Source organism: Stigmatopora nigra, chromosome 16, assembly GCF_051989575.1.
Source record: "Stigmatopora nigra isolate UIUO_SnigA chromosome 16, RoL_Snig_1.1, whole genome shotgun sequence".
NCBI lineage: Eukaryota > Metazoa > Chordata > Actinopteri > Syngnathiformes > Syngnathidae > Stigmatopora > Stigmatopora nigra.
The window spans coordinates 3463788-3475761 of record NC_135523.1 but is presented as its reverse complement, the minus strand read 5'-3'; the positions used below and the strand labels follow the sequence as shown (position 1 = coordinate 3475761).

Genomic DNA, 11974 nt, shown 5'->3' with positions numbered 1-11974 from the left:
CAAGAATACATGTACAAACAACATAAAAAATGTCTGACAGAAAGGCTGTTTAATATTGGATTGAAAAACAAAAATGTAACATTACTGAACATGAAGTATTGCATATACAGTGAGTGAATTTAAATAAGTATGCCATTTTACACAATGTTTTGGTTTGCATCTTGTTGCCTTTTGAAAATAACACCGACTACTAAAATATTTACATCCTTAGTGTATATTTGATTACTATTATTTAACAGGTATACACATGTTCATGTTCGGTGTATTATTTAAGAAGAAAAATAACTGTTGTAGTTATTAATTTCATAAAGCTAGTGCATGCTTCTATTTTTGGTTTGATCCTTTCTCACTGTAGATAAATTTGCACCAGTCTGTGACCCACATGCATCTTTTGGTGTTTTATTCAGGCTCTGCGAATCTGTCAACTGAACATCAAGGAGGCTGGGTGGGCGGTTCTTGTTTGAACATAAACCCTATGATTGGACGACACTATCATCCCCGCTACGTTATTGGTCCGATTTGCTCTCAATCAAATCTGTCGCTTATTCCAGCTCCATTCAGCGTGCACGCGCGGACTCATGCGCGCACGCGCTGAGACTGTCTGGAGTGTGTCTGATATTGAAAAAATAGGACAGTGACTTTTTTCCCATCGTCTTCTCTTCCTTTACTCGATCTTTTTCACCGAGGTTAGCTGGCCGAATGTAGGATTTTATCCAGCTGCCACAGGAGCCATCATCACGAGGGACATTTTGTTGTTGTTGTGGGTGGTGGTGGGGGGAAGATGCCAAAGTTTTGGTGCGTCAGCACATTTCGCTGATTGCGCAGACAGGTGAGTTAGCTAACATAAACCTACACGATGCTGCTAATACGTTAGCTTTAAGCAAATGTTTTATTAACCGACTGTATTGAATGGAGTTTCAACGAACCGATGGTACCTGAACACGACGCAATAGATTTGAATGAAGCAGACGTGCGTTGGCGCTTATTTAACCTTCCGAAGAGCATGCGCAACTCACCACGCCGCACTTAAGCTACCTTTGCAAGTCCCCTCCGAACTATTCACAAACTTCGGGTTTTCTCCACACGTAAGCCGATGTATTACCCCGCACCAGGTACGCATTTTGTCATGGAGTCATCATTTCAACTGGCGTGAAAAGACTCGTTGTTGATTTTTTGTTTGACATATTTTGCGCTGTCATTCGTTTTTAATACTATGCGTGTTGCTTTCAGGGTTCAAGGAAAGAGCAGTATCCCTCGAGCAAGGCATCAAACAAAAAGGTTGGTTGCTTGTATATTTTTTAAGCTTTTCATTTTTAAATTAACCTTTTCAAATGTACAGTGTTCTCTTTTTTGTGTGAATTTTAGTTTACTCTATTGAGTTTTTCTACCAAATGGAAGCGTGTTTTTTATATTTTAATGGCATTTTACAGTGTGTCTCAACTACACTTGGATGGATGTTTATTATTGCCTGATTTAGCAAATGTTATACTATTTTTGCATTATATCAATTATTATAATATAATTGGATACATCCAACTGCTTTTGAAGACCACTACATACTGCCTACAGTTAAAAATTGTGCCAGCAATTACCTTTTCATCAACTGGAATGATGAACAGTTCCAAACATCAGTAAGTACAGAATCTTTAGGCAAGCCCAATATAAAATCTCAACTGTATTTGGACTCAATCAGATGCCCTTTAAATTTGAATAGTATATATGTGCCAACACTTTGCAGGGAATTGTTCACAATGGATGAAAAACCAATAAAATCATTTTTAACTCACTGCTTCTTTTAACATAACTGTAACCTTTTTGGATCCACTGTATCTATTTCACATGTAAACTAACCAACTCTTGTCACTTTCTCTCCCTTTTCATTTATTTTCTATGTCACTTTCCCATTCTCACCCAATGGTATTGTTCAATCTTCAATAGTGATCCAAATTAACAATTTTTACCCCCTTCCATCACTATTAACTACCTTTTCAGACTGTGAGGCAAACATAGAGTTCAAACTATTTATATCTCGCATAAGAGCAATTGATTTTACATTTACCCTGCATGTGAACGGCAATAAAGCCCAGTATTTTGCCAATAATAAGATACTAGAGTTGGCGTTATGCACCCGCCCCTATTGTCTGTCTGCAGCCTCAGGTCGTCTAGACATTTGTACTCCTTCACTACAGTCTGCACAGTCTTCCCTGCTCAATGGTAGCTTTTTCGAGGTTGAAAATGGCTGCCTCATTGTGTTTTTTTTGTTATGCCCCCCACACCCCTCACTCAAACCCTGTGACCTGTACAGAGTCCACGTGACGAGTAACAACACGCCGCCTCAGTCATATCACGTCAGTAGCCATTTTGTCGCATTCGTTACAGTTCAACTTAGGTTTCTGGTCACGTTTTTTTGCCCGGATAGTCATTTTTATGCCCAATTTTGGGGAAATATATTTTAGCTCAAATCCTGCTGCTCCGTTGTGAATATGTTAAGCTAACTTGATGCATTTTTTTGTATTTAAAAAAAAACTGTTGCGTTCAAGGCGTTCCATGGAAATTTGTTCAATCATATTTTCCAAAATTAAACTCACTATAGAATTATTGCAATGAATATAGAAAATAGCCATTTGATATTAAAAAAACAACATTTGACTGATAATTTTATTGGGAAAAATGCACCAATAACATGAATACTATTGGAAACAGTGTACTTTTAATTAACTTTAAAGGGATGAAGAATTGACGATGAATACAATGTAAGAATTAAAATATTAATAATAGTTAATCTTTTTAGAGTGACATTATTGATCATCAGGTGGAATTTCTTGCAGTTCGAATTTTTGGGGGGTACTGAGAAAGTACTGCAGCAGTTATTTAAAAAAAACTAGTCTTTATTCAATTGTCATATTTTGTATGTGTTGTTATTAATTCTACAGTATTTGCAGTACTATGTTCACCCTTCATTGGATATTGTAATCCTATATATAAAAAGGTTGACCTTTTTTTATATCTTAAAGGGAATTTGGTGAAGAAACATGTTTGTGGCAGATTTTCATGTGACAAGAAAAATGTTTTTTTTTTGTTAAATGATCTTGTCGCTTACTCGTCACATGTCAAAAATGCGCTGGGAGCATCGCTATGACATGACATGTTACTTTGGCTTTGTGATGTTTATCTTTTTGCCGTATCAGTGACCAGCCCGGACAAGATCTCTTCATTAACACCTACTTAGAGCACATACTTGTCCTCATATTCTTTTAATAGCGCTTGACTTGATTTGTTTTGGAGTAGTTCGCTTAGAAAGTGGTGTCGGTCAAAAATGAGTGGAATTGTAATTATGGAAAGGTGAGAAAGTCGCAACACTTTCAGGTTAATTGAATTTTTTTGTGGTAGACGTTTTGGATTTGTCTATTTTTTAGTCTATTTAAGTCAAGGTTTCCTAAGGTTGAACCCTTAAAAACTATTAACTCACCATTTTGCATTGCTCAGATTGACACTAGTTTAAAATTGAAAGTCTGGTTTAAAAAAATGGTTGTAAAATACAGATTATCCTTTTTTTAAAGATAAATTATAGGGATTTTTGTCAATTTAGTATACAATTTTTAGCATTTTTTCTGGTCCGTGATGGTCCACATAGAAACTATTCTCTGACAACTAAATATGGATATTTTTAGTGAAACACCTGTTTGCGTAGTAGTATATGTTATTATATTTTTTGCCCACGATATTATCCTAAAAAATAGCTTTTCATGCAAATGGCCACCCGTGCGTGTCTACCTGCACCCCCAGCGGGTAAAGGCTCTGCTGACCCTTTCATTCAATAGCATTTTGCAAATGTTTCAAGTGCAAAACAGCAATTCTAGGAATGCTCTGAACATTCTGATAGCCGCAGGGAGATGTTGGCTCACTGCTGGGTTTCCTAAACATTTGCGTTGGTGTTTTGGAAAAAGGATTTCTACACAGGCAGTGGTTTTATCGAACTTTTAAACCATGTTTATTTTTTTCAAGACCTTCCTTGATTATCTGTTGTCAAGGTATTTGAAATTGATAATCATTTGCTGTGATCAATCTGCATCAAAATGTCTCGTCATGCTAATTAGGATCTTGACCTTTAACATTTAATATTGACATGCTAATGATAAAAAAAAAAGCATAGTAGAAATGTATGTTTTATAATTCTAACCAAAGGTCCATGTATAGATGTCTAATCCATTTTGACCGGGCATCTATAAATGTCAATTTTAGCCCCTAAGCTAAATTGATAAATTATTAATACCTTCCTAAAGTTTTCTCCAGTTAGTCAGTTTTCTGAAATGGCAACAAAAAATAATTCCTAGTGTAAAATGTCACTATTCCTTGCTTATATGGTCAACAAAAGTTAAATACAACTGAACTGTAGTTATCGTAATTCTATTAGCGGAAGATTTTTCTATTGTTTTCCCTCATTGTCAGCTTATCTGAACATTCTATTTTATTTGTTTTAAACCATTTAAGTGATTTGGCGTACAGTATAATGTTCGAAAATAACCAGGGTGTGTTAATTTTAGGTCGATGTCAATCATAAAAGTTAGTTTGACCTTGAATGAACCAACCAGTCCAATAGAAATATTGATGTTTATCCCAATTTCACTTGATACTCGGCTCTAAAATGCTGAGTCCTCCCGCAGTCTTTTTAGTCTCCACCCACGATATGGTCACGAGGTATGACGCCATGATGCTTTCTGGATGAAAGCAGCTGAGTTACAATGTCTGGGATTGCTCATTTCCAAGTTTTTTTTTTTTTTTTTTTTTGGCTGCAGCTGCCATTGTCTGTCGTAAACGGCGGGGATTTCATTTGTCGTCACCTTCTTTTTTATCCCCCTTTTAACTGTTGCGTATTTAAAATGGAGGCCTGTCTGTATTTACCGTATGATGGTGATTTTTAATTGTGACTCGTTTTTTTGGACTATGACTCTGCAGTGTTGTCGATAGCTACGAATCAAAAAAACAACTGATAAGAGCGTCCATTTTAGATGAGCTAGTGAAACAAAGGCCGTGCATCCCTGTGGAAAATTAACTCAAAGTGCTGATTTTCATAGTTTTTGGGGAATATTAAAATATGCCACATTCTTCGTTAATTTTTAACTCCGCTTCCTTAAATTAATTTGATATAAAAGCACATTGAACATTTTCTCCATCATTTTAATTTTGTTTTGCAAGGTCGTTTTTGGTTGTTTGTTCATTATTTATACGCGTTTGACTAAATATTTAGTGTGAAGTGTCCTCATTAACAAATAAGATGTTCAAATACTGATTAAATTCTCCTTGTATGAAACCTTCATTCAAATAATTTTTACGCAATGAATATTGAATGAATGAATTTAATAGAATCTGTTTGTTTTAGAATTGTAGTTCAGAGACATTTTATTTTTTTGATTCATTTATACATATTTTTCTATGTTAAATAGGGAGATAGAGTTAATACTATTTTCAAATCGCATGCTACTTTTTCCTGGAAAGGCATGTTTGTTTGTCTCTTATATTAAATAATTATTATGATTTTTGTCCGGTATGTACACTGTTGCTTAATATTTTTTTCAATTAATAAGGTTCTGCTTCTACTGAGCATTGTAAATGCTGGTGAATATTTGGTACCTTATTTTTTCAATACGGTACATTACAACAATTACAGATATTCAATCTGTAAATTGTCAACTTTTATTCATTTATCATCAAATTGAAAGCTTAATTTGTGTGCATATCTGCTAATTTTGCAATGTAGTAATGTATACATCTATTTCTCAATACCTGTGTTAAAACCACTACGATTACGAGCACTTAAAAATGACTTGGTTAAGCTCAAAAGTGATCATATATACTGAATATAGCATTGTTTTTTTGTTTGCGATTTACATTTCTCCTTTTAAAGTTTTATTTACTAGTAGGCTGGTAATAGTAACATAAATGTTTATTGAATATTTTTTTCAATATCAAATTTTGCCAGAATTGTGCTATTTGCTCTTGTTTATTTGTGTATTCCTTGCTGATGTGTTTACCATATTTAAGTTAAGTTCAAACAATAATGGCCATGGTGTATTAAGTAATGTTTTTAATTAATACTTAAGCAGTACTAATGAAACAAGCAGAACCATTCTTAATAGATAATAAGTACATATAATTTAAATCAGCGGTCTACTTTCGACCAGGACTTACACTAGAGGTTTATTTCAAACTGACTTATACTTTTACTTTAGAATGGTATTCTTGGAGTTTTAATTCAGAATGTATTACATTTTCATGTAACTATGCCCCATTGATAATTTTGTGAAAACTAGTATATCTTACCTTTATACCTTTTAATGCTTAATGTGCATGGTATCAAAGTATTACAGACATCCTAATTACTGTAAATTAAAAAACACACTTTAACCTATAAGCTATAAAAAAAAAAAAAAGATTGCGAGCCTGCATGACCACAAATTCTAACTCCAAGCAGCACAATTTACTATATCACATATTGTATGAAGTACTGGCAAAAAAGAATTAGTAATTTTTCAATGATCAAAAACAGTCATTTGTGGCATCCCAATTTTCCCCTACATGTCAGTTATTTCACCATTTTGCACTTTCTGGGGCTTGTCTTTTAAGGCACCATCCCTAATTGGTGCTTATTTAAGGGGACCTAGAGTACCTGTTTCCTCTCTGCCATTTGACCTTTCAGTGAATTAAGATGGTTGAGCAGAATTGGAGTCGCTTGACCTCTGAGCGCACCACGACTAATTAGAAAATCACACATCTCTCCGAGGTAGGGCGGGATAAAAAATGATTTCCTTTTACGCTATAAGTAGGGGGTTGGCGGCTATTAACCACCTGGCCCAAAGTGAACGCGACTGATTGGCTTTCCCTGGACTCTGAAAGTGAATATTTCACATTTGCTTTCTTGCGTAGATCATATTTGACCTCCGTATAAGCCGTGTAGGCTAGATGAGGGCAGGGTCTCTTTGCTGTGACACAATGGCGTGGAAAGGTCAGTCCTAATGAAGTCGGGGGGGTGACCTCCGGTATTCAGTGACTTGGCATGGGCCCCCGTCCCTCTGCCGCAACCATGCCGCTTAATCCTTGTTTGATCCTAATTGATAGGCATTAACACGATCCTTATCCAGGAGCTGTGTTTTGTCTTGCATTGGTCTCCTTTCATGGTGTGGCTGACACAAAAGTGTGAAAGCGTTAATCCAAATGTGAAATTGATATTTTTCCACGTTTGTGTGATTAAATGCAAGCCATGCCCTCAAAAACACTGAAGAGTACTTAAAGGACTTAGCACGTGACCCCAGAAATCCAATACCAGCCCATTGCGTTGTGCTATTTTCCTTGGGGTCCTTTTCATCTTCATTGCCCAGTGATTACCGTCTCTTTAACTGGGGACTAATTACCGTCTTTGGGAATGTTTGTGTTGACTTTTAAGGCACAATGTGTGAACAATGTGGCCGTTAAACTTGGCGCAGGTGTTCCAGGGAATATCTTGATTTGGATCCGGTTAGCTTTACTTATAAAGACTTTCTACCCTAAAACAAGGACGTTCAAACAACATTTTCATTTCAACCAATCCAGTATAGACAGTTTAACCAATAAGGTTTCTGAAATAGTGAAATGTCTTCTTCAGCCATCGTTGGTATTGAATGAAATCCTGGAAAACACTTAAAAAATAAGGACTTTAAATCAAAATGTGTCTATCGGAGACTTTCTCTTAATTCAATGTAAAACTGCTTAGCAAATTGTACTAAAACTTGCTTTGGGGTAAATTTGTGGAAAGCAGAACTGAACTCATTTTTTGGCAAATCACCACTGTGCTTTCTTACAAATGTGCTGAGCTTTTAAGTAGAGCAAGAGTGTGGATTTAGTATGGCTTAAAAAAAAATGAAAAATGCTAATAGAAATGCCTTAACCTCAATCCCATCATGATGTTTACACAGAATAAGAACATGGAAGAAAGGAAGCACAATATCGGCTTTCACAGACTATATAAAAGGGGGCTAATATCTCATCTCCAGTCAGGTGGGCGTTCAAATAGCAAGCAATGCTTGGAGACATTTTCTTACATTTCTGCTCCCAAGTGTGCAATAGTCCACTTCAGGACGCCAGGTGTTGCTCGGTTCTTGTTGGTTTCACACGGAAAGTCCGCTTTCTCCCTGGAACGCGGTGCTCCCGTCTCTGTAGGATTGGATTTTTCTTTTAGACTTGTTTGCGGCACTGAATAATGAGCTCTCTGGAAGGGCCTGATGACATAATCTGGAGACTGCTGTGAAGAAAAATAATTAATTACCGCAGAAAACTACAGACTCCTATGCCACTGGTGTACACTCCACTTGACTGATTCCCACCTGTCCCACTCTACAGTATATATGTACCGTACTCCTAATTGTCAGATTTAACTTCAACAAGCCCCCCTAAACCCCCCAAAAATACACATGTGCATCATTCCGTTGGCTTGACAGGGTGTCCTTACTTCACAGTATACAAAATCTTGAGGTATATACAGTGAAAAAAAGTAAATTATGTTCTAACTTTAAACTTTATTTTTATTTATTTTAATATTGTAGGGTGACCTTGAAAGACACTTTTTGGTTAACTTTATACATACTGTATTTGGGAAATTTCGTTGTCACAGTAGCAAGAGGGTGAGGATGCAGAAATAGTAAAGGAATTTTAGACATAAATAGATAGGTCATAATTTAGTTAATAAATAAATACATGAATAAATATATAACTGAATAAGTGTACACACCTATATATATACACATAAACATATATATATACATATACATACACATACATATATATACATACACGTACATATATATATATATACATATACATACATATATATACACATACATATATATATATATATATATATATATATATATATATATATATATATATATATATATATATATGCATATACATATACATACACATACATATATATACATATACATAGACGTACATGCATGTATAAATACAATTTAGAATTATTTTTTAGTTATAATGTCATCTTATGCTCCGCTTATTTTTCATTGTTAATGGAAAGTTAAACAAAAAAAAAAAAACAGTTGGCCAAGCTCACATCTATTTTTTTACATCCCTATTGGACATATCTCTTGACTTTGGTAATTATGCTAATAATCATGAAAACAATATAATAGCTATTGTATAGTTGCATTAGGTCTCAATGCAATATTTTTGCACCCTAGTCAGTGTTTCATGATTTTTGCTATGCCATACTTTGTTAGCAACTTAAGCCAGTGATAGAAAAATCCTTCTTCCCCCGGACGCTTCAATCAATAATTGCACTTCTCGGGAAGCACGGCAAACGTGCGCGCACGTGTGTGTTTTACTCCGAGGCTACAAAATGCTAAGTAGGCTCAGATGTGTACAATAAGGCACTCATGTTAAACCCTTGTGTCAGCGCAAGTCAACAGTGCAGCTCTATATTATCTTGTTTTGCAACATGAGCCTTATTGCCAGAACATCACACGTCACATCTTTTTTCTCACTAACTGCAAGGATGACAGATGAAAAACGTTCATGTAAAACGCCTCCGTGATGTTTGTGCATCACTGCGGAGACACATGTTGCTGTTTTTGCAGTTCTGCCATGTGAAGTCAATCTTGTGAAGATAAAAAGACACACTTATTTCCTCCCCTTTTCCGGATAGAGTTGTCAAATCCTCACCAGTGGACCGCCATTTTCATTCAATTTCAACTATGCCGTCTGTCCTATTTCCCATTCATGAACACACATCATTTTTTTGTGGGTTTAGCCCCATGTTGACATGGATTTTTAGTTTTATTCAATTAGAAAATGTCAGACTACATTATTTTTTTGGGTATGTTTCTTGATGTTTGGGTAGATGAGGAAATACCTTTTCAGCTTGTTCAAATTGTGTGAGAGGATTGCCTGAATTTAATCCATACTTGTTCACATTGAATGAGTTAGAGTGAATGAAGGGCTTATATTTTTTTTACAGATTAAATGCTCCTGGCTATAAACTCCACACAAGTTTTACTAGAATTTTTTTTCAATAAAAAAAACACAGGACTATATATTTTTTGTTCAGATTCTATTTACCATTGGCAATTTGTAAAGGTAGGACGCATATATTAGTATACACATTTGTTTAACTCAATGTAAAAATACACAAAAAATATTTGAAGTGACCATCAGTGATGTTAATTGTGAGGGATGTTGTTTTTTTACTTTGGTTGGTTGGACAGTTGTTTATTTTTTTATACCTTGACTAGCTCAAAGAAAAGTTCTAATTCTATTTCATTCCACATGGACCAATCCAACCCAACTTGTCAATGCAATACCTTCACACACACACTCCCATAAACACATCTCATGACAAAAGCACTCACCATCAAGGGCGCCATCACCTTTGCCACTAATGAGCCTGTTTATTTATCAGATTTTCCTCTTAGGCTTTGTGTTGCAAGAGAGGGAAAAACAAGCCACGCATAGCACAAGTCAATTGTCTTCTTCAAACAACAATAACATGGATCGTAGCTCAAGGGTAGAGAAAACTACTAGATTAAAGTATAGAAATGTTCATATGGACAGTTTTAGGGTTGCTTAATGATTGTTTTGTATTAATTTTATCTGGCTAGCTATCAAAGTAATGGTTTTTACAATGCATATTTGTGTATATCAAGTTCTAAGCAATTCTCTTATAGCAACATAACAATATCCAAACTCTAGTTATTTATTGTCGTCTTGTTTTTCCCGAAAACGTTAACGAATGACTCACACTATTTATGCAATTAGCCTCAGGATATTTTTCTGATAATCTTGACTGCTCAATTTCTTTGCCACTAATGTCATATATCAATACTTAATAACCAACTGACAACCATACAACGACTTAACGTATGGCATCAACCGTCGGGTTTTACTAATTTATATTTGCCGATTTTTTTTCCCTTAAAACGCAAATCTCGATTTGGAGCTTAGTCCCCTTTTCAGTAATAATGAGGCTTGTCTGATTCGCATCCTTTTTTTTCATTTTAGCCTACATCTGTCAACGCCACTCAGCGCTGTTACATGGCTTTATTTGCTCATGTCGATTGGCTTCCAGTCTTTGAAGCTTTACTGTATATTTGCTTATCTGTCCTGCCATCCCGTCTATTCAAACAGCGTTCCTTCTATTCAGCTTCTTCTCTCACTGGCTGAGCCTTTTTACCCCCCTTTTTTTTTGTTCACCCTTACTTATTTGGGGGACCAGATGGTGAGGGCCACGGAAGCGCCTCTTTTGTCTGGCCGTCCTTGTGAAAAGAGTCTGTCCTCCCTAATGTAATCAGTGGCACCGGAAGGGTCCATTTTGGAGTGTGAAAGGAGACAATCGGGGCCTTGGACACGTCCAGATTACACAAATGTAGAGTGCATCTTCCGCGCCAGCCCCTTCTTCTTCTCCCAGGAAGATCCCTATCTTTGATCACTGGAGGGTGGAAGTGGTGATCCCACCTCAGCGGGGCCAAAGGGCGAACCCGCCCTATCCCTGTTTACCCTGCACTTGGCTACCGCTGACCCCTCCTTCCGGAAGCAACCACAGGGAGCTGGTTTGATACCATGACCTGTCTAGACACCCTAGCCTGTTGCCAAGAGGACGTCATGATCTCTGACCTCAAATATGGTTGGAAAGAAGCCACTAGGCTCCTTTTTGAAGCCACTAGGCTCCTTTTTCAATTTTTTAGAAATAGGGAGTGCAATAGCCTACCTAATCTCCTTGGAAATACAATTTGGGAGATTGTTTGACTTTTTAGATGGATGGAAAATTAGAGTCTTTGCAGCCTGATTCTTAATTTTTGCTACTTTGTTAATGTAAATCAATAGTTAGTGACGATGGGTACAATTTCATTTTGGTTTCTTTTTTGGGGGTCGTTAAGGTGTGAAAGTGAGGAATCAATGGTACGGTTGGTGGCGCTTTTAATTTGTCTTG

At 36.2% G+C, this 11974-nt stretch overlaps 1 protein-coding gene across 4 annotated transcripts in view; it reads left to right on the top strand.

The window, feature by feature from the left end:
* Positions 1 to 564: 564 nt before the first annotated feature.
* LOC144209479 (uncharacterized) overlaps positions 565 to 11974 on the top strand; it is a 31016-nt gene continuing 19606 nt past the window's right edge. For 3 of the 4 annotated variants that reach the window (XM_077735807.1, XM_077735808.1, XM_077735809.1), the window contains exons 1-2: positions 837 to 1112; positions 1231 to 1278. In XM_077735807.1, coding sequence (XP_077591933.1) covers positions 1094 to 1112; positions 1231 to 1278 — 67 coding nt within the window. In that variant the 5' untranslated portion in view covers positions 837 to 1093. The other variant, XR_013329144.1, reaches the window with a different exon arrangement.